Raw genomic sequence first — 26,933 nt, 5'->3', positions numbered from 1 at the left:
AAAAGTATTATAATCACTTGTTTTGCGCCAGTTGTGCAGACCGTGTTCCTCGGCCCCGCCCACCGATCCGCACCGATCGTGAACTCTCTCGGTTCCCAGGCAGCTAGTCCCACCTTGACAGGGCGCGGATCCAAGGGTGGAGTCCACCGCCGCTGCTCCGGGAACTTTTGACGCACTACATACTTGGCGCTGTCTGCTGCACTCCTCGCACCGCCGCGCCGAGCCGCACTCCTCCTCCTCCTGGTCTTTTGTTTGGGAACTTGTTTTTATCCGAATCTTTCTCGGGAAGTGCCCCGCGTTGGGAAGATGACGGCTTTGGATCCGCTGCATTCCGCGTTGTCGATCAGGGGTCGGGACGACACGTCACTCGCGGTGCCCTCCGACAGCAAGCTGCGCACCGGACCGCAGCGCGTGCTGGAGCAAGTGCACACCATCAAGAGGAGCAAGAGCAAACCCGGGAAGGACGGCTCACTGTCGACCTCCGAAATAAGTATGGAAAATGGCTGCAAACAGCATCATATGGTTCGGAAATATAGCGAATAATAGGCGACCTCTTTATTTGGACAGTGGTGTCGACTCTAATGGCCATTTGCGCTTCTGCTCTTTTTCCTCATATAAGTTGTTCTTGTGTTTCCTGAGGAATTATGCTTCATAAATCTTCAACAGAAGTTGCATCCATGTTTCTTTGGCTGGGCTAAAACTGGGGATCAACACGCCTGCGGGTTCTGACGTGTGTGTGTGTGTGTGTGTGTGCGTGCGTGTGGGGGGAGGGGGGTTGCGCGTTGCGTTTGCGCGCGAGAGCGAGATAAAATATTTGTAGAAAAGTTCTTTATCTTTGGGAGGGGTGCTCCTTGAGGTGATAGTAGCACATCAGAGGTGTGTTGTCAGCGCCACTAGTGGCCCTATTATTGGCCCTATCACCGGCTAGAAAAGGGAAACCTTGCTGCTATTTCACAAGAAATTGATTTTTGCTTTTGGGGTTTCTGTGACACTTTCCCAGATCGTGCCACAGCGGTTTGTCTCCGTCAGTTAGGAACACTTACGCACATTTGTAAAACACAATTGAAGTCTTTCAAAACAACTCTGGTATTTGGCTTTTACTGCAACAGGCGTCACAACGATCCACCAACAAATTGAGAAATGAAAAATGTGTATCTTGTAACATGCGAGCAGGTCCTCCGCTTGTTAAATGGAAACACAAGGATAATCAGTAGATTGTGTAATCTATAAAGTAGGGCAAACTATGGTCATGCTATTTTATTATTTTACTTCAAGTGATTGTGAAGTTTGTGGTGGGAATGATAAGGACACCTCGGCCTGTTAAAAGGTGGACTCCATTAATGATTTTAGTTCACGGTGGAGAAAAATGTTGCCCGCATAAGAAGCTTTCAGCCAAACCGGATAACAGAAGACAAACATGCTTTATTTACACTGTGTAGTCCACAAAGGGAAGAGCTTCTAAATTATCTGTTTATTGGTTTGTCTTCTGTCTTTTATTCGATAGTCTTTATTGGAGAGAAACTCAATGTTCTAAAAATTAATTAATGCTAAACGTAAGCTGCCGATCTGACCAGTAATACTTTGCCCGGGTTAAATGTCGACCAAACACATAGCGGTATTGTATAATACTGAGGCTGCTCTTGATTTAGATATTTTTAAGAGACCGTTTAGTTAGTATCATTGTTGGAGTATCCAAGACCACTTCTGTTCTTTCATGTTTTAAGGAGCAGGTTAACCAAATTGCAAAAAAGGCATATATATATATTGTATCGCTCATCCAGAGTGCGATCCAGACATGCAGCCAGTTTTGGTTTTATGTGCCCCGACACTTCTGCTGCTGCCCCCAACATAATGGAGGGGGGCAAAGACTGAAAGGCAGGGGAAAGACAAAAGAGATCAGTCATCTATCCGTAAAACTCTCATCATGAACATTGGATTCCATTGTGTTGAACTTAGAACATTTTCATAATTTGGCTAGAGCCAGCTGATATCAACATCAGATCATAAAATGTAAAAAAATCTGCATGGCTAGGTAGTTGTAGGAAAGATAAAGATTTTTTTTAATTTTTTTATTGATCCAGTGAGCTGACCCTTTAAGGCCTTTTTTAATTTAGAGATGTGATGCATTACAGCATTAGTCACTTTAGGAATATGTTTCCTTTTCTGTATAGATTTACGGTATGCTAACGGCGATGAGTGTGCCATTGTTTTGACAACCATAATCCTACAACAGTGAAATCACAGACTTACATTTTGGCACAATATTGCTGTGAGTCTCACGGTCGCATGAATCACCCAACGAGACGCAGGTGGCAACACATGTTGGTGATGTTTAACAGCTGGATTGTCCTCAGCTTGCACACAAGGTGCATGTGACCTGTGACTGACCTGCGTATGTCTCACTGTTTAGTTAAAGGAATTCCATATTGGTTTTTACACCTGCAATATGTGTGTGTAATGGTCTTTTCAGCTATTTTTTAATAACAGACTAAAATTATTTGCCATTTATTACTTGATTATGAACTTACAACAAAGCACAAATTAATAACCATTTCAGCTTTGGATATTTGAGACAGAAACTTAATACAAAACCTAATTCAACATATCTTTTATTTTAAGCTCAATCTACCAGTAAATTAATTAATCTGATTGTTCATAAATTACTGAAAACCTAATCATGCACTATTTTAAAATCTAGCGGATTTATAAAAAGCCATTAAATATAAAATAAACCTAATAAGAGAGAACAATTAAATGTTTGGAATATATTATTGCTTAATACATTATTTGATCAAAATTAGATTTGTATATTTAATTTATCAATTAGTTACATACTTTTATGCAACATTGGAAGGCTATCTTTGTCCACCATCAAGCTGCGGGGGACACGTGTATTTAAAGCAAATGATATAATGTAGTAATAAACAGCAAGTAAAACACACATTGTAAAACTGAAGCCCACACAAAGATTCACATTTTCAGAGACACCTTTTGTGCTCATTGGAGGTTCTATCAACACAACAACTCTTATCTCTTTAGGTGTGTTTTAGATATCTTAGTTATTTTTCATACTGGCTTGAGTAACACCTTATGGTTAATAGTCAGCCGATCTTGCGTTGTAATTCTTCTCTGTATGACTCCATTGTTTATTTCTTGTCCTTCTTCTCTTTCAACAGGCCTGCCTCAAACATTTGAGTTTGGAGCTTTCAAGTTTTCTCCAACCAAAGCCAATGGCACCTTCAGCCGCATCAACTCCAGTCTGTCAACCAGCTACACCAAAGTGGTAATTGTTCCTCCTATGAATAAGCCCCGGTTGATGTTTTACAGAGAGTCACAGCACAAGTGTTTTCCCTTTCACAGACGCAACATTAAAGATGCAGTGTGCAGCATAATATTAGAACTCTGTTTTCATTAGTGTATGAAACTAAAACCTGAAGCTAAGAATCCCTCATATCTACATCAGGAAGTCCTTCATGCTGTTTTGCCTTGTTTCTATAGTAACCCAGCACGCTGGCTCTTGAGAGGGCCTGTCATGTGTTTGTGTCACCAGAAGGCCACCGTAGTTCTCCCACACGCTTGAGAAACTGTGGTAAGGTGGGGCACAAAGTATTGATATTATATTTTAAATGGCCTCTGAGCTAGGCAAACCCTACACACTGTCTCTTTAGCACCAGATCAGTGGTTTTCTATAATCACAAATACTTTATGATACATAGCTGTTGTTCGGTTTTTAGAAATCGTTTTAATGTTTCTTATGTCTCACAATCTGTTTCAATTCATTTTTTGTCAATAATACTTACGTTTGTGTTGTAATGCAAATCAGGCTTCTTAAATTAAACACAAAACTATATTATCTTTCAAAGATTACATAACTTTAAACAATACAATTAGGAATGCCTTTATTTGCAAACAATTTGAGGAAAGAATCAGTTGTTGATGTTGAACTGGAATTAGGAAAACGGCTAACTATGCCCAACCACAAAATCTGCCTCCCAGCACCTCTAAAGCTCATTATAATATGGTTAGATGAAATCAAGCATTCTGATTGGTTAAGAGTGAGTCACGAGGTGTAATTTATTCAGCCATAATGTCCTACAGCTCTATACATTTATCTGAGTGTTCCATATCAGTGCTCACTCAAAATAACAATAATGGTAGATTTTGCGCTACCATTGGTTGTCAGTTCAAGCTTCATAGTTACCAAACATGTTTTGAGTGAACTTTGATATTTTGGGGGGAATGACTTTAGATGAGTGGTTAGCCGAAGAGGAGACTTCAGGAGGACGTCATGCTACCAGAGATAAGAAAGAAAGTGAGACTTATGAAATGTTGCGCAACGAAAAAAACACTGTCAGCCAAACGAAGTGGGCAATGAACTGGTACGAAGAGAAACCAGTAACTAGACCTGAAGACCAGAACCAGAGAAGGTATTCATGAAATACTGTGGGGTGATTTCTATGGCACCGTGCGCAATGGAAAGGGAGACCACTCGGGGATCAGCAGCTATACTACGTCTGAACGTTGAGTCGGTGCTGGTGTTTGATGAAGCGCATTCACGTCCGCAAACAATGTTTTTGTTGGCGTTGTGAAAACCCGTCGACGTCAGGGACACGACAAAACAAAGTTCAGTAAAGTTGGAAAGATATTCAAAGAGTCTGACTATTTTCTCTCGGCTACTGAAATGCGATACACAACGTTTAGCGGCGACAACTATTTTGTGCTGAAAGGCAGCTTACTTTTTACTTACTATTTATAATGTCGCACACAACCGTATTATAAAAGCAATAAGGTACTCGAGGCAGTACTGTATCGTCAATAATGTCCGCTTCAAGGGTTTGCCTAACAACTCTCTTGAAGCGGACATTATTGACGATACGGTACTGCCTCGAGTACCTTATTGCTTAAATCATAAACATGCTGTAACAAGGTTATAGTGCAAATAAGCATACTTGCTAAGATGTCAAAGTATTCCCTTTAGAAAATATAAAACACTGGATCATGCTTTGAAATGTGCTTGGCTGAAAAGGATGTGTCCTTTTCTTTGGGAAGTTTTGTAAAAATTCCTCCCTGCTCACTGGTTATGTTTTGAAACTTGAAACTCTTAGAACTTTGGAAATAATTAAAAGCCAAAATGGAATGACAGAGGGTAACAATAGGCCTATTAATCTGTGAAACGAAAATGGGAGGCTCCTCTGAGTCACAGGTGATTTATGACATTATTTTATTAAACATTATACCGTACTCAAACTGGTTAAACTCCGTTCGCCAATCAGTTTGTGTTCATCAGTAGAGCAGACTGAGCAGTGTCCCAAAGACACTGCTCAGTCTGCTCTACTGATGAACACTTAACTTCACACACACCCAGCTGGTGGGATTCTATTCGGAAGTGGACAAATACAAAACACATGAGACAGTCTGTTACATTCCTATGTTATTTTTTGTGTGTGCGTGTGTGTGTGTGTGCGTGTATAAGTGCATCCGGAAAGTATTCACAGCGCTTCACTTTTTCCACATTTTGTTATGTTACAGCCTTATTCCAAAATGGATTAAATTCATTATTTTCCTCAACATTCTACACACAACAACCCATAATGACAAAGTGAAAACTGTTTTTTGCAAATTTGTGCAAATCTGTTAAAAATAAAGAACGAAAACATAACATGTACATAAGTATTCACAGCCTTTGCCATGACACTCACAATTTAGCTCAGGTGCATCCTGTTTCCACTGATCATCGTTGAGATGTTTGATTGGAGTCCACCTGTGCTAAATTCAGTTGATTGGACATGATTGAGAAAGGCACACACCTGTCTATATAAGGTATCACAGTTGACAGTGCATATCAGAGCATAAACTAAGCCATGAAGTTCAAGGAATTATCTATAGACCTCCGAGACAGAATTGTATCGAGGCACAGATCTGGCGAAGGGTACAGAAAGATTTCTGCAGCATTGAAAGTCCCAATGAGCACAGTGGCCTCCATCATCCGGACATGGAAGAAGTTTGGAACCACCAGGACTCTTCCTGGAGTTGGCCGCCCAGCCAGACTGAGCGATCGGGGGAGAAGGGCCTTAGTCAGGAGGTGACCAGGAACCCGATGGTCACTCTGACAGAGCTCCAGCGTTGTTCTATGAAGAGAGGAGAACCTTCCAGAAGGACAACCATCTCTGCAGCACTCCACAAATCAGGCCTGTTTGGTAGAGTGGCCAGACGGAAGCCACTCCTCAGTAAAAAGCACATGACAGCCCGCCTAGAGTTTGCAAAAAAGCACCTGAAGGACTCTCAGACCATGAGAAACAAAATTCTCTGGTCTGATGAAACAAAGATTGAACTGTTTGGCCTGAATGCCAAATGTCTGGAGGAAACCAGGCACTGCTCATCACCTGGCCAACACCATCCCTACAGTGAAGCATGGTGGTGGCAGCATCATGCTGTGGGGATGTTTTTCATCAGGAGGAACTGGGAGACTAGTCAGGATTGAGGGAAAGATGAATGCAGCAATGTACAGAGACATCCTCGATGAAAACATGCTCCAAAGCGCTCTGGACCTCAGGCTGGGGCGACGGTTCATCTTCCAACAGGACAACGACCCGAAGCACACAGCCGAGATAACAAAGGAGTGGCTTCGGGACAACTCTGTGAATGTCCTTGAGTGGCCCAGCCAGAGCCCTGACTTGAACCCGATTGAACATCTCTGGAGAGATCTGAAAATGGCTGTGCACCGACGCTCCCCATCCAACCTGATGGAACTTGAGAGGTTCTGCAAAGAAGAATGGGAGAAACTGCCCAGAAATAGGTGTGCCACGCTTGTGGAATCATACCCAAGAAGACTTGAGGCTGTAATTGCTGCCAAAGGTGCTTCAACAAAGTATTGAGCAAAGGCTGTGAATACTTATGAACATGTTATGTTTTCGTTCTTTATTTTTAATAAATGTGCAAAAAACAGTTTTCACTTTGTCATGGGTTTTTGTTTATAGAATGTTGAGGAAAATAATGAATTTAATCCATTTTGGAATAAGGCTGTAACATAACAAAATGTGGAAAAAATGAAGCGCTGTGAATACTTTCTGGATGCACTGTATGTGTGTGTGTGTGTGTGTGTCCACTGTCAACTGCCAACTGCAAAGTAAAAAATAAATTTACCTGAGCAAGAAGCTGTCTTGACTTGTATACGGCACCTTGGATTTCAACTGTCATACAGTAAAGCATGTATGAGAGTAGGACATGATTATGTTATACCTGCAATATTTTTGCGATATAAAGTGTGGGATAGCAAATTAGGCTTCTTTGATTAAGATCTGCGTTAACACTCAAATAAAATAACCATAAACAATTAATGAATACTTTGAATTGCATACAAGTAGAGAACAATATAAATAAGTTCTGTTGTTGTTAGTTTACCTATCTCTGTCCAACGTCTCAATCGGCCTACAAGCACATCTACAATAATGAACTTATAACTGTTTTTTAAATAGACACATAAACTAATATACAAAATTGTACAAATAACAGGTCTTGGTTTTATGGTTATTCTTTAGGTCGCTGGTTCAAGTCACCGCATGGACCAAGAACGGATTGTGATGTGATCTATCTTTATCTCGACTGAATTATGTTTTTCTTCGTTAATTATGGCTGCCATGTACTGTTAGTTTACCTCTTGTTACATCACCATCACTTCAATAATAGTCTAAATTATGGATTCTACATTAGTCATTGTAGTTTTTTCCAGTCCCAGGTATGTCTTGCTCTTATTTACATTATCTCTCTTAAATAATACAACAATGACAACAAATGCAGTCATTTAATTGCATGTTTTGGTATTTCCTCTTACATTTGTGTTCCTAAATGAGACGCAGGCTGCTGTGCTGAGCCGATGGTGGAAGCATTCAGCACCTTCAGGGTGCACACTGTCAGCTCTTATCAAACGGGTTGTTGGCAGATTCCTCCTGCGTCATGCTTTGGCCGCTGAGTTGCACGGATGGCTGGTAACTGAGCAACCGGTCCGGTTTGAAACAGGAAAGAGTCACACAGAGCCTCCAGTGTGTGCAGCCCTGTGTTTGTCTGATGGCAATGTTCCTTGACTGTAGTTTTTCAAATAAACCAAGAAGAGGACGCGGTTTAGTTGCGAGAATGACTCATCATTAAAGCACTAGCTCGACATGTTCTGTCGTTTGGCTCGGCCCGCGCCAAGTATCTCTCTCGCTCTCTCTTTTGCTGTGAAGCTTGAACAGTGTGCCGTGTACACACAGACACAAAATCAAAATATAATGATACATAAACACAACGTAATTATGTGAGATTAAGGTGCTTAGTGGCATCAAGATTGTGAAGAAAGGTTGAACGGGTGCTTTGTCTGACTGGCACACACAAAGATCCACTGTGAGAAGCCGCTCGACTGTGGCAGCCGTCTTCTAACGCTACAGCTTGAGTTGGTCTCCAATGACGGATATCATGTTGCCTCGGTTTGTGAAACCGAGGTAGAAAGAAGGTATGCAGAGTATGAATCAGGTCAAATTCCTCTGTCTTGGTTTACAGGTAACTTCTTTGAAAAGTATTCAAGTGGAAAGTGCAAAGTTTTATTCCCATGTGACCTAGATCCCTGTTGCTGAAAAACATTACGTTGATACAGTGATTTAGTAGTCCTGTTTGTTATTGCCAGCAAAGACTAGTATACGTCCTATGATGTGTCTTTTTTCAATCTAATCCGTCATTATATCCACAATACTGATGATTATTTATCAAACATATTGTGTAATTGTTTACGTGAAAGCACCAATGGTTACCATACTATATTTTTGCTAAATGATTGTGATATTAGATTTATCACATGGAGTGCTTTATGTAAAAACCTCCTCAGCATTCATTTCTTCTTTTTAGGTAAATACTCAGAAGAGTCGCACTCTGTCCGCTAAAACCATGGGAGGAAGACAGTTCAGCACCTCAGGCACCTGGGAGCAGCAAACCAACGGCTTCAACTGGCCACAGACTGCCAATGGGATGAAATCTGCTCGCAGTGACCCTGCTTTGGCTCCTTCATTTTCTGCTGCACCCGCTATGGTGATCATCTATCTATGTTTTAGGGAACCCAATTCCTCAAATAAATATCATACAAGTTATATAAGCATTGTAAAACCATCTTTTTTTTAGAGAGCGAAAGGGCAGGTGGTCCAGAACCAGAGCACCGTCCAGAGTCGAGCAAATAGACATAGCACCTACTCTATGACCAACAGCACTCAGTTGACCAACAGCCAGACACGCATCATCCAGCCGCCCTCTGCCAAGATTCACACTGAGGGCAGGATGGGCACCATCAAGACCTCCAAGATAGAGCAGCAGTCTGCGTGAGTTCACCTCCCTCCCTGGCTTTCATCGACATTTACAGGCAATAAGAAGAGGTGACCTGGACATGGGATAAGAGCTAGATAGATAGATAGATAGATAGATAGATAGATACTTTATTAATCCTGCAAGGGGACATTTATTATGCATAATTTTACAAAAAAAATCTTTTGTTTTTCTAGTTGCAGCCAAGAGTAGCTAAAACATATAAATCCTGAGCCATTAAGGTGGTCTGGGATGTTGTGATATAATGTGACAAACATCTGATTATCTTTTAAATCCATCGAAAACTAGCACCTAGTATCTGATTTCCAACTTTCTTCTATTTCTGTGCCTGTTACTGCAGGATCAACAGTGTCGAGAACATGTCAGACATGACACTAAAGCAGGCGGTAGAGTTCCTGACTCACCCTGATGAGAATTACCAGCAGTGTGGAGCCAACTTCATCCACCACACCACCTTCAAAGAGGAGGGCACCAAACAGGAGGTCCGAGCACACGCACTCAAACAACCTGTTCAGACACGCACCCTCCAGACACTCACATGGACGATCGCATAAGTGTGACGGCTATCTTATAATTATGTTACAGTTGGTGTGAATGAAGGCCTTTTTGTGTGACCTGCCTTTCCCTGAGGGAAAGGGAGAAGAAAGCGTTTATTACGCACATAATAACATATCGTGTTGAGAATACATTGACACATTTTCAACAAAGATTCCCTCCACATTTCCGCATTGCAGGTTTTCCAACTAGGAGGTATCCCCGCTCTTGTGGCCCTGCTGCGGAGCCCCAACCCCGGGGTGAACCAGGCCACTGCTGGAGCTCTGAGGAACCTGGTGTTCAAAGACCAGGACAACAAGCTGGAGGTCCAGCACTGTGGCGGCATAGCGAAGTCCCTGCAGCTACTAAAGGAGACCGATTCTACTGAGACCCAGAAACAAATTACTGGTGGGATATTTTTATTAAGACAGCCCCTCAAAATATTGTGTCGAAGAGTGGCCTAGTTTACTAAAATAGCATGTCCTATCCCTAAACATAACCATTTCGTTAATTTCATATTGTACATTTCTTTCAAATACGCTTCACTTTGGCATGAGGTTTTTTGACTGTCCATTTCTTCATTAAACATTGTGTTTTTAAGAACAAATTCAACCTCATAGGGGCAACAACATGGCGCGCGGATGAAATACGTAGATGTTTAATGCCTTTACTTTGACTGCTCTTGCCACATGAAGGCCTGCTGTGGAACCTGTCCTCTTCTGATGCGCTGAAGAAGGAACTTATAGCCACTGCTTTGCCTGCCCTGACTGAGAATGTGGTGGTGCCATTTACCTGCTGGTCAGACAACTGTGCCAAGAACAACGTACATCCTGATGTCTTCTACAGCGCCACAGGGTGCCTGAGGTGAGATCATTGACATGATCAGTGGTTTGGATGATACATTTCTTTGGCTAATAGAATGTAAATGATGAAGTGATGATAATTATGCACAGGCATTGATTTAGACCACAACTGACTTTGGTGGAGTCAACCGTGAAGCTGTAATTCTCTTCTTCTTTTTTTGTGACACATTACCTATTCGAGTTGTTTTACTTGATTTTCTTGTGACATACAGCTGAACATTCGGCAGACGAAGTGGTCTCTATTGACAAGTTGGCAGTTATGTAATGTAATTGTGTACAATTATTGCAACTTGCTTATTTTTGGCACTGCTTTAGAATGGGATGGTCCAAGTTTCATGTTGGCCCTCACAGTTCTGTGTACACTATTATAGTCCAGATGTGTTTTGTCTAGAATATAATAAGTGTTTCCTTTTGGAAATAAATGAATGATTGATGATGATTGTGTGTAGGAACCTGAGCTGCTCCAAAGAGAAGGAGCGGACGGCAATGAGAGAGTGCAATGGCCTCATTGACTCCCTCATGAGTTACATCCAGTCCTGTGTGGCGGAGGAAAACCCCGATGACAAGGTAAAGTACATTTTCCCATCCACCAATAGTATTTGTTTAAATTAAAATGCTCAAAGACGACATCACCGTTGCCAATTTTGTTGAACTCTGTTCGGCTGCTACAGAGAAAGTTTTAAAGTAAGATTTTTCAGTCTACTGAAATTATTTTCTCTTTAAACTCGTCCACTCTGTTCTACACCACCACTAACATTACTGTGAATATAATGTATACTGTCTTTTACTCAATCAATTAGGGAGACGATTATCTAGCGCCTAAAAGAGGAATTGTCATTCATCTTCACTACAATGCTAAGAGAGACTTGAGGTTCAATATTGAGAGTTGAAACTGGCCACTGGATTCTTTTTCTTTTTCTTCTACTACCTGTTTATAAGGCCACACATTATTTTTCTGGCTCTCAATGTTGTTGTTTTTTCCTGCATTGTCCCGCTCACTCTAAATTGTAAATGTGTGAGCAGATAACTGCTATTAATGGATTTATGCCTGGTGACGTATTCTGGTTCAGTCAGCATGTTTATACATTCAGCTCATTTGTGGAAGTTTTAATGTGTGAATGTGTTGCTTCTATGTGCTTTGCAACACATGCAGATTTTCATATGGTAGTGGAGTATGACGATGATGTAGTAATTGTGTTAATGGATGAGGACATCTGCTGGGTTTTATGCATTTTGATGCTATACATGTTTCAGTAGTATACACTCTTTCTATTAAGCTTTGCCATTTAATTGTGTTTCATTTACTATTTGATTAAGATAATTGTATTATTAATCAAGCCTCAATAACTAAGCCCAAATGAATTGACTGAAACTTGCAGAAGAATTTTCCTGGAAAATGAACATGCAAACTGTCTCTTGATTTGATATATACCTTAATGGGTGTGTGCTTAATCAATAGGAAATGTGTGTCACAAATTACATAGAAGAAACTAACAAAAATATGAACCACCAATAAGGTCTTCACTTTCATTTAATGGCATTGAATGAGAAGTGCATAGTGTTTTTATTTTTGCAATTGGGAAACTTACAAAAAAAATCATCATCGTATTTTCTCCATTTCTCTTCAAACACACTGGCTAATGGTCATGAATAAATATGGCAGGTAAATTAGAACATAGATATGTTTGCTATGAAGTGTAGTATTAGTATAGTTAACCTCTCCTCTCCTCTCCTCTAGTCTGTGGAGAACTGTGCATGCATCCTCCATAACTTGACCTACCAACTGGAGGAAGAGTCTCCTGAATGCTTCAGAAAGTACCAACCTGCGACAGAAAACCAACCTGGGGGTAGGACAAGCCCCACAATCGGATGCTTCAGCCCCAAGAGCAGCAAGGCTAAAAAAGAGGTGCCCACCAACCACCACACCCTCCACCTCGTGTTTTTTGACTCATGATGTTCCTTAAATCGAAGCAGCCTTTCCTCTTCCTCAAATCTCTCTCTTCCTTTCTCGACAGTTTTCATTTGACGCCGTTCGGGGAACGCCGGAGGATGCCCCCCCATCAGGTGTGAAGTGGTTGTGCCATCCCAAAGCTATGCAGACATACCTGTCTCTGCTGGCCTCGTCCAAGAAAGGTGCCACCCTGGAAGCCTGCTGTGGTGCCCTGCAGAACCTCACTGCCAACAAGGGAATGGTGAGTACAAAGAAGATCATTATTAGGCTTTCCAATGTGTGTGTCGTGTCAACAGACATTCAGAATGACCTCAGATGGACTAGAGAAAAGGGAGAAGCAACAGAGACAGAGATGTGGTGGGAGTAACGACACAATGGCACAACTGATAATAAGAACTGACTTGTTTTGTGAGACAGGGTGGAGTTCTGTCTCCAGAGATTCAGAGGTTACTTGAGAAAGAAAGAAGAAGTTAGTTTAGTTTATTCCCCATTAGCTGACGCCTTAGCAGCCGCTAATCTTCCTGGGGTCCACATAAAGGACAAAATGTAATACATACAAACATGCAAAACATGACATGAAACAAACAGTTAAAAAATAGTACAGACAGAATCATACAAAATTAATAAAGTGCAGTGGAGGACGAGGATGTATATTGTGCACTACAGCAGTACTTTATACAAAGAAAGATCAGATGACTAGAAAAGTGATGGAACATGTCAAGTAATTAATGTCAAGTGGACTGAGGTGCGCCTTTAATTGTTTTTTTTAATGAAAATTGATTACCTGTTTGAGATATATGATGAAGTTGTAACTTTCAAGCAGTAATTGCACGAAAAAATAACTGTACCCGTAACTGTAGTTAGAACCCTGGAAGGGAAAAGGAGATGCATGTAATGTCAAACACAAATCGTAACTGCAACAAGGAAGTGGGACATGGCTAATGTGTTTTCTTCCTTCTGTATTGTTTGCTTGCATGTCAGGGGTCCAGTGCCATGAGTGAGATTATGGTTCAAAAGCTGGGGGCTCTGCTGCACATAGTCCCTCTTTTAAAGTCTCCTGACCAGAGCCTGCAGAAGACTGCCATGTCCCTGCTGGGTAACATGTCTCGGACCAGCAGTTTGCAGACCTCCATGGGTAAGGAAAAGCATCAAGTATTTATGTTTAGTAGTCAGCAGAAACGAAACATGAATGTAGAGTTAGTCCACATAAATCTGATGAAGTGTATGTTTCCTTCGTCTTCTCCGCAGCAAAGCAGATCCTGCCTGAGCTCACCAGCCTCCTCTCCGCCGGCCCCCGAGAGATGGGAAACTCTGACGAAACTATAGCGACAGCTTGCAAGACAGTCAGGAATATAATGTTGGCGGACACCGTGGTCAGCAAGAAGCTCATCAATAAGGAACTGGTGTCATCAGTGGCTGACCTCAGCGAGAACAAGTGAGTTTTTATTTATTCAACTGTGTGTTAAAGATTCAGCTTTTGTCGAAAATGCATTTGTTTGTGTTCAGCCTCTGTGTCAGCTGCACACACATACTGGTCTGGTTTGGCCTTGAAAGGAACAGTGTGTCGCACTTCGAGGGATAATATGATATTAATAAGTATCTTTTTTTTCATGTATAATCACGTGAAAATACAAATCGTTGTGTTTTCATTACTTTAGAATGACATTTCTTTCTCCATATGGAGCGAGAGCTCTTCCTGGAGACAAGCCAAACACTGGCTCCAGAGGGCCTTTGATGTCGGTGCGTCGTTTGTAGTTCGACTAACGCTCCATGTTTTGGCACATAGAAGTTTCACTTGGTTCCGATCTGAAACCTCAGGGCTAGATCCCGCCAAATCCTACACACTGCACCTTTAAAGGGTGGGTCCTACAAACAAATGCTACGGATATATTTAAAATCATGAATTTTTTTCACAATTCTCTAGCTGGGGATGGAGTTTTCATGTTGCCCGCTGGCAACTTTAGTAATACATGTTCATGATTAAAAGTAACATTTCAGTAACTATTCTGTAAAAACAGTTTTCCAACAGGCAACTGGTCACAATAAGCTATAAAACTGAGAAGCATGGCTTGTGAAATACGAAATGTTTGCTGCTTATTCTTCATAACCTCTGCCCTTCTTTCTGCTCCTTAGCTCTTTCCCCAAAGCCAGCAAAGCAGCTTCCCGGCTGCTCTACAGCTTATGGAATGAGAAGAATTTTCAAGGCGTTGTGAAAAAGGTATCACAGAAATATAAAATATGCTGTGTGACTGACTGTGTGAGAGTCTTTAAGGCAGAGACAAGACGAACCTTTTGTATCCGTGTCTCGGGTTTTAGTCTTAACACCTGCACTCAAGCAGGAGGAGGGCTCATCTGACATTAGTTTGTTTATTGGTAACTCCTCTGCGAGCACAATCACTTTCCCTTCCCTCCTGCCACACCCAGAAGTTCAGTGAGCACAGAAACAGTCACGTTGGAATCTCGGCGGACTGGTTTTTGATGTTTGATATTCACTATTATGGGAGTAACACATGGAAGAGAGTGGAAGGAGAGACGAAAAGACAGAGTAGAGGATTGTCAGAATACATGAGAGATATTCATGAAGTTTATATATGACTATGAGCAAGGGTGCTTACATGTATGATACGAACGGTAGAAACATGTTTACTTGCTATAAATCAAAAACTAAAAGTGACAGGTTAGAAGAGGGAACACACCCCACTGCCATGATTGGCCCGAGGCTACTTTAAGTTGCCGTCACAGTACATTTCATTTTTAATTAGAGCAATGGTATGTCTGTGTGTGTGTGTGTGTGTGTGTGTGTGTGTGTGTGTGTGTGTGTGTGTGCGTGTGTGTGTGATCGACACTTAACTGATTTGTTTTCAACATTTTGATCTACAGCTGGGGATGGGAAAATCAGTTTTTGTGAACGACATCACCACAGCGGTCCACAAGTCGATGCAAATTGAGTGAGTGCGCTTGAAGAGGGGAGCGGCACCACAATATGTGAAAGGTATAATTTTGTTATGTTCGTTTGTGTCTAGATATGTTCAGATTTAAAGGCTCATTTGGACCAAAACATCGTTGTGTTTCTCTCTTCCTGCACGTTCTCACGTGTACATTCAGATGAAAGCCAGCATGTTAAGACACTGCTGTGGCCACACCCTTTCAACGAGAAGAGTACAACGTTTTCTTCACATAATGACTTTGTTGAAAGAGCATATCAATTAAGAGTGAATCATACATTGTACATACTTTAGTGAAAAGAGAGCTTTTAATTTCATGAGTAATCCTGCAGCGTTTTATGTATTTAATTTGGATATGTTTCTGTCTGTGTTATAAAGGGGTGAGTGTGTTTTTGCTAAATGACGTGAGCTGAAACTCAGTTCTTTTGGCCCGAGAGCTACAATACACCAGAAATGGTATCTGCAGTGAAAGTTACTGAAGGCATGCAGTGACTTTTTAGATCAGTGAATGGCATTGTCAAAGGTGTCTGCAGTGGCGAAAAGATAACATATCAGTTGTGGCCTTGAAGTCTGAGCAGCCACAATTAAAGTAATAAGAAACATATTTGAAAAGCTAAAAACAAAAGATATTGTGTATTTGTGATACTGTCTCTTCTGGATGAAAACTTGTTCATCCAGTTTGAACTTTGTTCTGTTATCTGTTTCATTCTGGGATTCAGAGTTTAGTTTTATAAAAATAAAAGAACAAACAGCTTCTCACACAAGTGCCTAAATAGTTAAAGGAATAGTTTCGACATTTTGGGAAACAGGCCTGTTGACTGTCATGTCTGCACATTGAATGTGTTTTATAAATGGAAGGTGCAACCAGCAGCCAGTTAGCTTTGCTTAGCCTGGCTTTGTCCAAAGGTACATAATCCACCTCCTGCACCTCTAGGGCTCAACACATAACACATAGTATCGTGTGTGTCTCATCCTGTAAGTGTTAAAACAACACGTTGGGATGTTACAGGTTTTATGGACCCTGTAAAACCACAATGTGTTCTTTCTGCACACTTGTTTTTGTGTGCTTTGTACAAACAAGAGGTAAAGGTGTTCAGAAGTGGGGATATGTTACCCTTGCAAAGAGCTGGAGAAGCTGTTTCCCTGTTTCTAGGCTTCATGCTAAGCTAACAACCAGCTGCTGGTGGAGCTTCATATTCATCAGATATGAAATCAATCTGGTCATCTCACTCTCACTGAGAAAGTGCATATGGATGTTTCCCAAAATACTAAACTATTCCTTGACAATGCAGTACTAAAAGTCTTGGTGATATTCTGTTGCTTTGTCATAAAGTGTCCTATTGAAATGTACACACTGTCGGCGTTGTTTGTTTTTTATTGTTTGTTTTTTCGTCATTGTTTGTTTTTGTGTATAAGCTGAGGAATTGGAAAAAGAGAAGTATTGGAATATTGTACACAACATGTAACACCAGCTATGACCATTCATGTTGACTTGAGGAATTTGTAGCAAATTTAAACAGTCTGTCATCCCCCTGGAAACCATTTTTAATGTCTGATTTAAATGTATCCACCGTTGAAATGTATTTTTTGCTTCTTTACCGTTGCAGTTTTAAAATCGGATTACAGGGTATATGCTCTCATAACCAAACTACAGTCTTATTTCCTAAAAACTAGTTTTAAAACCTCTCAAAACTCCAATGTATTTTGAAGACAGCATTACAAATCACGAAAGCAAAGACATGAGATGGTTGGAACCCTTGGGGTTTCACGGGTTCCAACATAGTTAGACGTATAGTCATCCTGTACATATCAGACTCGGGCTCATGTGCCTCGGGGAAGGTAGAAGTCAGTATTGATTGAAATGTATTTTTGGAAATGTCTGTGGCATATAATAAGGAGCTTTCTCTGTCACTCAGTCTTCAAATAATAAATAACAGATATGAAGACAGCATTGTAAGTGGTGGTTTTTTCTTCAATAAACAATGCAATTGGATGTGCTAACAAAAGGTTCTTACGATGTGCATGTATTCAGTATCTCTGTTCATCATCTCTTGGAAATCTCTTGAAGTAATTACGCTCCAAGTTTTCGTTCCAGCTGGGTTTTTGTGGTGTGTGCATGCCGCTCTCTCACTGAGAAAACAACTATGCCGACAAAAAAGATGAGCCTTTCAGCTCCAATTACTAACCTGGATGTTGTTAATATTAATCTGATTTATTGAAGGGACCGTAATGTCTAGGTTCCGGCAAAGCATCAGAAGAGACGGCACTTTGCCTGTGAGGAGACAGAGATATTGTGTCTGCAGCTCAAGGGCAGCTACACGCCTGACCGTATTCAACATTCACACTTGTTATCAGTATTTACACATACCAAGAGGGGCGCACGGCCAACAGACAGCCCCCACCCGGGGGTACGAGGGATGGGATATGCACCTGTGACGAGATCTGGGTATAAAAGATGGAATCTTGATGTGCTAAAAAAGGTGTGGTTTTCGGGCTTCAACTTGCATGTTGAGGAGAGCTCCCCGTGGTTTGTACTTTGCTTTTGATCAGTGAATAAATGTCTCCCTAATGGAGAGAACTACAGCAGACTCGTATTATTGTAGAAGCTCTTCCAGGCTGTTCAATTCTGAATTACGTTACAATGTGAAAGTCTGACCTAAGCAGGTTGGGTGAGATTTACATCCCACAAGTTGATCATAAAAGTCCTATTTTCACAACATACATACATTGTTCATTTCTGGTATTCACAATATATTGAACATTATTGATTCGGTTCTACATTTAAATCCTGCAGCATTTATATTTTGATAGCTTTGTCCCGGCAGTTTTTTTTTCCATCATTCCTTTTCACTAAGGTTGAATGTGAAAAACTGTGAATGGCACTTCTCTTCCTATCTAACTATCCAACATAATCACTGGTATGATAATAATGTTGTATTGTTTCATTGGTTTAAATACATTTATAAATAAAATGATATAGAGCATAATATAGACACAGCACCACCCTTAGACCACATCATGTATGTGTTTTATTAATTGTGATAAATACAGTAAAACCTGACCACAAATTCATAAATCATACGTCCTTTGAATGGTATGCTCATTTCATTAAGTTGTAACAACGTTGATATTAACCTTCCTTTTGAAGAGAGGTTAGAACGACTGTGTGTGTTTTTCTTTTCTTTTTTTTAAAGGACTTTCCCACCTGGATTTCGGTTGAATTTAAATGATTAATTCTCTTCCAAGTTTGGGTGAATGTGTCTGTTGGGTGGATGTCTGGGCGTTAGCCCACGGAGCTTTATGACAGTCTTGGTCATGTCAGAGCCTGTCTCTGAGTAGGAAGATGTCTCTTCCTGTATTAGCTTCAGGCTTTCTGCATTCATGTAATTTGACTCTTTTGAGTTTTGAGTGCCAGTTAACACATGCACACAAAAAAAGCAAAGAATCCTTGATTGAAGAACGTTTTTTTTTCATTTACACCCTTAAACACGGAGGATCTAATTTAATGATTGGAAAGAAAAGGAATACATTCGAGTGAGATGGCGCTGGAAACCTGCATATAATTGGTAGGTGATGTTAGTGGGGAAACAGGGACCAGGGCGTGGCAGGAAAGCCAGGGCTTGGTTTGAGGCGGTGGCTGCAGGATGGGGCTGATGCTGACACTGCTTGAGCTGCACATTCACGCTCATTTCCTCAGCCCTCTTTTGGCTCTTTTAGATCTGTTGAAAAAAGAAAGGGACACATGAGGTAAAAGACAACATATCTGTCCACAAAAAAACATTAAAAAATGCACTTTATTGTTGTGAGGGTGCAGAATCCTCATCCTTTCTAAAGATAATAAGGCAATCAGCACACTAAGAGACATACAGGTGCTCTTTCAGTGTGTGACGGGTGTCAGCGCTGACCTGCCGGCCACACCCAGCCACACAGCCAGCTCTCCCAGTTTGAGTGAGTAACAAAGCCTCAGGGGGCATGTGAAGCCAAATTAGAGCTTGGATGTGACAGGCTGGGGAAGGTGTGGGGTTAGAAAAGAAAGCAAAAAGAAATATACACTTGTATTGACCCCCCTGGGAAATTCTTCTCTAAACCATCCTTAGTGATTCAGGTGTAGCGCCTGGGGAGCAATGGTCTTTAGTCTTGCTCAAGGACACTTTGACATGCAACTATGGGGAGAGCGGGGGTAGGTTGTGGTTACGGGACGACCACTCTCACCATGAGCTAAAACCTGCTGTTACCAGTGGGTGAATGTACACATTAACTTCAACAAGTTAACTGTTGTGTCTGTGACTTTAATACATGTCTATGTGACTTGTTTATGTCTGAAGTCGTTACATTCTTCTTGTTATCAGTTCCTTTATTTACCATTTACAATACTGCAGCATGACCTTACACATTTTTGTAAACTGAGCATACTACTAAAACTTGAAATAACATGTATTTGCATATTGAAACAATATTATGACTGGTCATTCACTCCGCCATGGAGTGTGACTATAAAGACTTTTGAAATCAAAAGTACAAACTACTCCGGTCACAACCTCAACTTTAAAAGAGCATCTTTTTTTGTGCATAAAGTTCAGTTTATTCATTATAGGAAATACTAGGAGGATGTCTAATATTTGACATTTTGACTTTTCAAAGCAGGAAAAGCAAATTCTAACCTTAACAATGGCTTCATTGCATTAAGTGTCCATGTAAACCACACCCACCAGAAAGTGAACATTCACAATACCTTGGAAAGACTCATTGGAATGCCCCAAAATGGGCAGCTGTGGCTACTGATGTAGCTTACCACCACCGGTATGACTGTGTGTGTATGACTACTGGACTCTGGACTCTGTAAGCGACTTCGGGTATTTAGAGAAGCGCTATATAAAATTGAAGGTTATTATTATAATTATAATGCAGCCATCATTAATGTCCCACCTGTGCTTTCCCTGCTCTGACAAGGCAACAGGTCTGCAGTGAAAAGGGCCTCTAAGTGAGGCATCAGAGAGAGACAATATTAGATATAAAGTTCATTCTTACATTTTCTGATGGTCACTGACACGGTTCCTCAGCACATTAATCTGTAACAAAGAAAACATACAAATGTTACTTGAACGAGGTATACTATATGTTGTGCTTTATTTCAACAATAGATGTTGAGAACTGTTGTAACACCTCATATTTCTGACTGGTGAGCTGGTATTGCAGGTCAAACTTTTCTGCCTCCAGCTCCTGCATCCACTCCCACAGCTCTTTAGCTTTCTCCCTGTGAGACACAGATGCATCGAGATGGGACGGTGGGGTTGTGATTGTTTTGGTTATGTTCAATGATCATTTTCACTGTCTCATGTCTTCATTTTTTTTCTTTCAGTAAAATGACACAATGTGTCTCCACCTACTTGAGTTTGTCCTGGCTCAAGTTCTCGATGTCCAGAGATTTGCGTCTTTCACTCAATATTTTCCTTTTCTTCTCTCTCTCAGTTTGCCTCTTTCCGCTCCGTTTTTCTGTCTGTGGGAAAGTGAAAAGGAACTTAGATCTGGTCTTCATCCTTCACATTTGAACTATGTTAACCTCCCACTAGGAACCCTCCACCCACTCACCAACTTCTGCATGTAACCTCCAAAGTGGAGGCTGGTAAGGATTTTCTTTTTCTTAGCATCCTCATCTGCTCTCCTCTTGGCCTCCTCCTCCTCCTTGCGAGCTTTCTCATCCTAAAAAACATGAATCCAGAGAGAGAGAGGTTCAGGAGTGACATGTTCTCGATGGTGGATCATTCATTAGATGAAGGAAGTATGCATTTCATTTCGTGACTTTACCTCAAGACGCTTCTGCCGCTCTTTATCTCTCTCACTTCGGATTCTTTGCTGTTCTGATCGCTCAGAACGACGCTTGTCCTGCTCAACAAATCATCATCTTAGCAGATCTTAAATCAGACATTTATGTTGTGAATTATCACATTTAAGTTACTGTAGTCTGAGGCTCTCACAATTCTGTCCTTGAGATGAATGATGTCATCTTCTTCCTTCTTTCTGCTCTCAAAGTGAACCACGATCAAAGTCTGAAGCTCCATCAGGTCTTTCTCCATCCTTTTACGGTGTATATCCTAGAGAAACAGGGGTTAAGTGTGTTTGTACTTCATGGTATTGGTCTATGGGTCACTGGCTTTACATCATGAGGCAGGAGCCTATGCATGTTCTCTACTGTAAGTCTCACTCACATCAAAATCCACCTTCTCTCCATCTGGGATCTTAGGAGGGATGAGGTTGGGCATGATAAATGACCTGGAGATTAAAAAAGAGAAGAAAAAAACACAGGACATGAACAACGCTCAGAGTAATAGGATTAAAAACAGAATCCTGATTTATTTTACTTTACTGTACCTACTTAGACATTTCGTTGCCTCAGTACCTGAACTCTGCCCAATGACAATTAAGTTGAATCTAAATCTGAATTAGTTTACTTTCATTTAACTATGTGTATTGTGACAATTGTCCACCAAAGTTATATTATCAATGACTTATGTTATTATTATTATTATTATTATTATTTTTTAACTAGATAGGTTCAGAATCGATGGGATATTCTGATCCTTGTTAAAGTCATAAATATGTATTAATATCATGGATGTATTTTATCACTCCGAGCAGTTATCTTTTGTCTAACCTCTATTTGATATTCACTTGTTTAGGAACTACCGTAATGCTTCCCATAATGCTTTGGGGGACGTCAACAGAAAGAATGCTGTGGATTCGATGTTGTGGGGTCGCTACCATTTTAAACCCCGTTTTACAGCCTATTTGTTTACATGTTGGCAAACTAGCATTTAAAGTGCGTGGAATTATCCATTAGCAGTTCCTCTTTGCAATGTTGTGTTCCCCACGCATGCGCACAAGATAGTTTTGATGCTGAAGAAACGATAAAAAAGTGAAGTTACAAGCTGAGAAGGAGCATTTATTTTTTCCGTACAGATATTCTCAGGACATGTAAGTCACAGCGACTTGTTGCGGCAGTCAGAAGGGGTATAAAGTACCGTAGTTATGTGGCTGTGTGTTTAATCCATATAAAAGCCAATGTGTAAAAACAATGATTTATGATCTTCTTCTTTTTTCCACAGTCAGTATCTTTATACAGTTTAAACAAACAACATGGAAGGTGTTGATTAGGGAAATTTAGAGACCTGTGCTTGAAGGACTTTGTTACCTTTTGGATCAGCTTTGGACAGAGCTAGGCTAGCTGTTTCCCCCTGTTTCCAGTCTTTGTGCTAAGCTAAGCTAACCGGCTCCTGTCAGTATGATAGATGAACATACAGATGAGAGTGTCATGGATCTTCTCGTCTAACTCTCTACAAGAAAGACAATAAGTGTATTTCCCAACATGTCAAACTTGGTGTGTGTGTGTGTGTGTGTGTGTGTGTGTGTGTGTGTGTGTGTGTGTGTGTGTGTGTGTGTGTGTGTGTGTGTGTGTGTGTGTGTGTGTGTGTGTGAGTGTTACTCACTTGAATTTTGGTTTGGCCTCCTCTGTTTAGAAGGGAAATATATTTGAAAGACAATGAGTTAAACCAGACCACACACATTCGCTAACGGCACACCAAAACATTGCCCAATATGAGAAACAACAACAAGTTCAAAACAATGGAGACTGTGTTTGTGCTTGGAACAGCAGGGCGGGATATTCCGTTAAGCAGAGAGTTCATCTGAGGCAAAAGGTCTTGGAGTACATCCAAGAAAGAATTATTACTGTGGTAAGGTGTAATACAATTGAATGTGAAGCAATTTTGATAAACAGTGTTACCTTCTCCCTCCTCCACTTCCTCTTCTCCATCTGGAACAAAAATAAGATATTTGAGAGGAAAGAAGAGCAAGGCCCAAATAGAGTGCTGAGAAAGTCTGTTAGTATTCGCTTTTATATGTTGGTGGCTGTGTCGAAAGTAAAGTGTCACCAATCACAATTAACAATCTGTCAGTGAGGTTGTCCTCTAGATGATAGACGACTCGCCAAAGAAGGTATGGCATCATGTGACTCGATTTGAATGACGGCAACATTTATTTTTTACCGAATGCTTGAAAGACCTTAAAGTCAAAGAGGCTGACATTTATAACTGTTTCAGGTTTTGCAGAAACCAAGATTCTGAACAAATTCAAATTTTGACAAGAGGGAGAAAGGCCTCATCAATGCTGATTAGGTTAAACAGAAAGTAAAACATTCTGACTACTTAGAAAAGGCCTGAGGGATGCGGTTTGCTTTTTCCCAGTGTCTATGTGTCGTGTGACTAAGAGTAAGAAAGACAGAGAGGAGGAACATATAATTTTCCTGTCTGTCTCTGACTGATGACAGATTGAATATAAATGAATCATAATTGCTTTGTTGTCAAAATATACCCGACTCTAGATGTTCTCTTCCTTGGGAACCGCTGACACATTCAATAAAGTGATCACATGTCTGTATTCAAGACAACAATGTTTTCCCCCTCAACCCCTCACCTCGTTCTTCGTTGGGCTCCTCCTCTGCATCAGGTTCATCCACATCCTGCACGGTGTCTGGCAGAGGAGACAGTTGAAATAGTTGCACGTCAGTGAAAAGTCGTGTATTGACTTATTGCCCATCATTCTACCTTGTCAGTGATTTTTCATTTTTCATAATATTTCTCATAATTAAATGACAACGGCTGGTTTAAAAATTAAAAAAAGCATTCCGGAGCTTGTGTGCATTCTTTGGAGATGTTTTCACATTCTGTTGGTTTGGTTGTTGGATTGACCCTCTGTTCCAGAGCAGAACGCCGGACAAGAGATAACAAGGGATCCTTTCGGAATGAGCTACCCACCTCTGGTATTTCAAGCAGGCAGCACTAAAGAGCTGTTGAAGTTGTGTGTGTGTGTGTGTTTGTGTCTGTGCCATGCATGAGTGTATTTTCAGTGCTGTAGATGTGATACTTGTTTTACTTTTATTTTTGTATTACTTTTTTATAAATTTGTATAACTTAATTACTTTTTTACTTTTGATGACTTTATTCATTTTTTATTACTTTTGTACTATTTCATTACTTTTGTATTACTTTTGTACTTTAATTACTTTTTTATTACTTTTTTACTTTTGATTTCTTTATTACTTTTTAATTACTTTTGTACTTTTCAATACTTTTCATTACTTTTTTACGTATTTATTTATTTTTTCTTCCTTTTTATTTGTATAACTTTATTAATTTGTATTCCTTTACAGTGATATTGATCCAATAACAGTGATATTGTTACAGTTACAGCACTAAAAAACAGATTCAAGCCCTTCTTCGAGGTGACACGTTTAAAGTTGAGCCTTGTGGCATAATGTTTAGGCTAAGACACAACGCATGTGCATCGCGAGCTCCGTCACATTACATCTTGTATGTTTTCTGATTGAGAGGTCGAATTGTTGCAGAAAAAAACTACTGGTACTTGCACCGTGTCCTCAAAAACCGGGGACATTTACCAACTTTATGGCATGTCTTAAAAAAAGATGCTTTCAGCTGAAAGCACATGCAATACCTTCCTCTGCCGCCTCCTCCTCCACCTCCTCCTCCTCTACTCCCTGCTCTCCTGCTGAGCAAAAGCACAACGCTGTTTAGTAAAGCCAGTCAGACCAGTACACACAGTTAGAGTTGATTATTCAATTGATTTGCAAGTTGAGACAAAGAATGATTAATTTGAAACTATTTTAATAATAACCCTTTTTGCTGCCTTTTTCTATTTAATGTATTAATTTGAATTTATTGTCAATCATCTCTTGTGATGGCATCTCACTATTTTCAAAAACATCTATTAAATTGAGAAAATTATCAGCAGATTACTCCATGACATAAATAATAAATAGTTGTCCTTTAAAAAATTGTTAAAAAAATATCTACCCCTCAACCATGTCATAATATTATTAGATATTAACATATCTACAGTGGCTATTTCTTCTGCATGAGTACTTTTAATACTCAGAGCATTTTCTACTTACATACTTTTACTTTTATATTGCAGAGAGTTCACTTGGAGTATTTCCACTTTTACTTAAGGATCTTAATACTTTCTTCACTACTGACCACAGCGATGTTATTTTAACCACCAACTGTCAATGTTCATCACTCCCTAAGTCCAACTGAAATATCATTCATTGATGACCCAGAGCTTCATTCATACAATTCAAGTGCCTTACCTTCAGTAGTCTCCTCATCTAAATCACACAGCCAGGAAAATACACGAGAGGGAATTTACAAATGTAATAATCACAATGAGAAAACAAAGTATGGTATACATATCCAACAACTGTTTCCGTAATGCTTCATCTAATTTACATTTTGTGGATTTGTTTCCCCCCAGCAATCGACCAACTGCAATCTTTGCCCTAACAAGGACGTGTGTTGGTACAAACACACATTGAGCTGCAGATGAGCCTCCAACAAAAGGAACATGTCTGACCGACAGTTGTGGAAGCAGTAAGCTTAACAAACTGGCTGCACTTTTACAATCAATGTGACATTTATGTGAATGTCTTTACATTCCTTTGAAATCCCTTGCGTGTACGCATTAGTGGCATCAGGTTACGCTCACTGGATTACTTAACTAAACATCTGTCAACTACCTCTTTAGTTCACACAATTCAGTGCGATAGTAATGGTGTACAGTATGTGGTGAATTATGATGAGAGCTCTTACCTTCCACCTCCCTATGAAAGTCAAACACATACAGACATTATTATGCTGGTAGAAAAAACACAAATATATAGCAATCTGTCATCACATAACAACATACTGCCAATACAATACGATACAAGGCACAACATGTCTGTCAATGTACAGTGCAGTCATGTCACAGATTCTGTGACACACAAGAAACGCGTTCAGTATATTCCAGCTGAAGCATTGAAACAAGTAACCTACTCCTCGTACTCCTCCACCACCTCCTCGTTGTCAGACATGGCAAGGAGCGTTCAGGCGAGCAGCGGGGAATCTGAGCGTCAAACACAAGTCCAGACATTCACCTCGGAATCGTGTTCCCCATCTTATTCTTTACAGCTCATTTCAACATTTTACAGCACAACATCCAGCATTGTGGTTGTACACACAGGGAACATTATATAATCAGTGAAACGTACCTGAGTTAGAGCGATTAGGAAAGAGAGCTGATGGAGAGACTTCTTTTACTAAAAGGAAAGTGAGGAGGGTCTCATGAGGGTAAAGGGACAGACTGCATAGTGGGGAAGCGGCTTGAGGGCCCTTTGTTGTGTTATTAATAACTTTTTAGATAGTGTGTACTCTCCATTATCGCCATTCCCAAAAAAGACCGCTG

At 40.4% G+C, this 26,933-nt stretch overlaps 2 protein-coding genes across 4 annotated transcripts; one reads left to right on the top strand and one right to left on the bottom strand.

The window, feature by feature from the left end:
* The first annotated feature begins 133 nt into the window (after positions 1–133).
* LOC130199357 (plakophilin-1) lies at positions 134–18,221 on the top strand. Of its 2 annotated transcripts, XM_056422783.1 has the most exons (15): positions 134–490; positions 3,177–3,283; positions 8,878–9,057; positions 9,148–9,341; positions 9,686–9,827; positions 10,080–10,287; positions 10,575–10,743; positions 11,192–11,309; positions 12,481–12,648; positions 12,758–12,934; positions 13,675–13,828; positions 13,942–14,128; positions 14,827–14,911; positions 15,574–15,685; positions 15,799–18,221. In XM_056422783.1, the coding sequence occupies exons 1-14, from the start codon at positions 307–309 to the stop codon at positions 15,643–15,645; spliced, it is 2,145 nt and encodes a 714-aa protein (XP_056278758.1). In that variant the 5' UTR covers positions 134–306; the 3' UTR covers positions 15,646–15,685; positions 15,799–18,221. The 2 variants fall into 2 exon arrangements, with proteins under 2 accessions (XP_056278758.1, XP_056278757.1); XM_056422782.1 differs by having other exon boundaries at positions 15,574–18,221.
* A 418-nt stretch (positions 18,222–18,639) lies between these two features.
* Positions 18,640–26,830, bottom strand: tnnt2a (troponin T type 2a (cardiac)). Of its 2 annotated transcripts, XM_056422841.1 has the most exons (13): positions 26,740–26,830; positions 25,146–26,594; positions 24,108–24,164; positions 23,419–23,448; positions 23,123–23,144; positions 21,845–21,908; positions 21,614–21,730; positions 21,444–21,521; positions 21,228–21,338; positions 21,026–21,135; positions 20,802–20,892; positions 20,667–20,707; positions 18,640–19,357 (listed from the first exon to the last, which is right to left on the bottom strand). In XM_056422841.1, the coding sequence occupies exons 6-13, from the start codon at positions 21,896–21,898 to the stop codon at positions 19,324–19,326; spliced, it is 636 nt and encodes a 211-aa protein (XP_056278816.1). In that variant the 5' UTR covers positions 21,899–21,908; positions 23,123–23,144; positions 23,419–23,448; positions 24,108–24,164; positions 25,146–26,594; positions 26,740–26,830; the 3' UTR covers positions 18,640–19,323. The 2 variants fall into 2 exon arrangements, with proteins under 2 accessions (XP_056278816.1, XP_056278817.1); XM_056422842.1 differs by lacking the exons at positions 25,146–26,594; positions 26,740–26,830 and having other exon boundaries at positions 24,108–24,169.
* Between the last annotated feature and the right edge of the window lie 103 nt (positions 26,831–26,933).

This window comes from Pseudoliparis swirei, chromosome 9 (genome assembly GCF_029220125.1).
Source record: "Pseudoliparis swirei isolate HS2019 ecotype Mariana Trench chromosome 9, NWPU_hadal_v1, whole genome shotgun sequence".
In the NCBI taxonomy this organism is placed as follows: Eukaryota; Metazoa; Chordata; class Actinopteri; order Perciformes; family Liparidae; genus Pseudoliparis; species Pseudoliparis swirei.
Note: the sequence above shows the minus strand (reverse complement) of the source record. Positions and strands in the feature narration are given on the sequence as shown.

Bases quoted from the DNA above. Each gene is read 5' to 3' on its own strand.
- LOC130199357 (XM_056422783.1), top strand. From the start codon at position 307: ATGACGGCTTTGGATCCGCTGCATTCCGCGTTGTCGATCAGGGGTCGG. The intron at 9,342-9,685 runs GTGAGTTCACCT...CTGTTACTGCAG, and splicing joins AAGATAGAGCAGCAGTCTGC to GATCAACAGTGTCGAGAACA. The intron at 14,912-15,573 runs GTATCACAGAAA...TTTGATCTACAG, and splicing joins TTCAAGGCGTTGTGAAAAAG to CTGGGGATGGGAAAATCAGT.
- tnnt2a (XM_056422841.1), bottom strand. From the start codon at position 21,898: ATGCCCAACCTCATCCCTCCTAAGATCCCAGATGGAGAGAAGGTGGAT. The intron at 21,522-21,613 runs GTGAGAGCCTCA...TTTGTTGAGCAG, and splicing joins TTCATCTCAAGGACAGAATT to GACAAGCGTCGTTCTGAGCG. The intron at 21,136-21,227 runs GTGAGTGGGTGG...ACTTTCCCACAG, and splicing joins GAGGTTACATGCAGAAGTTG to ACAGAAAAACGGAGCGGAAA.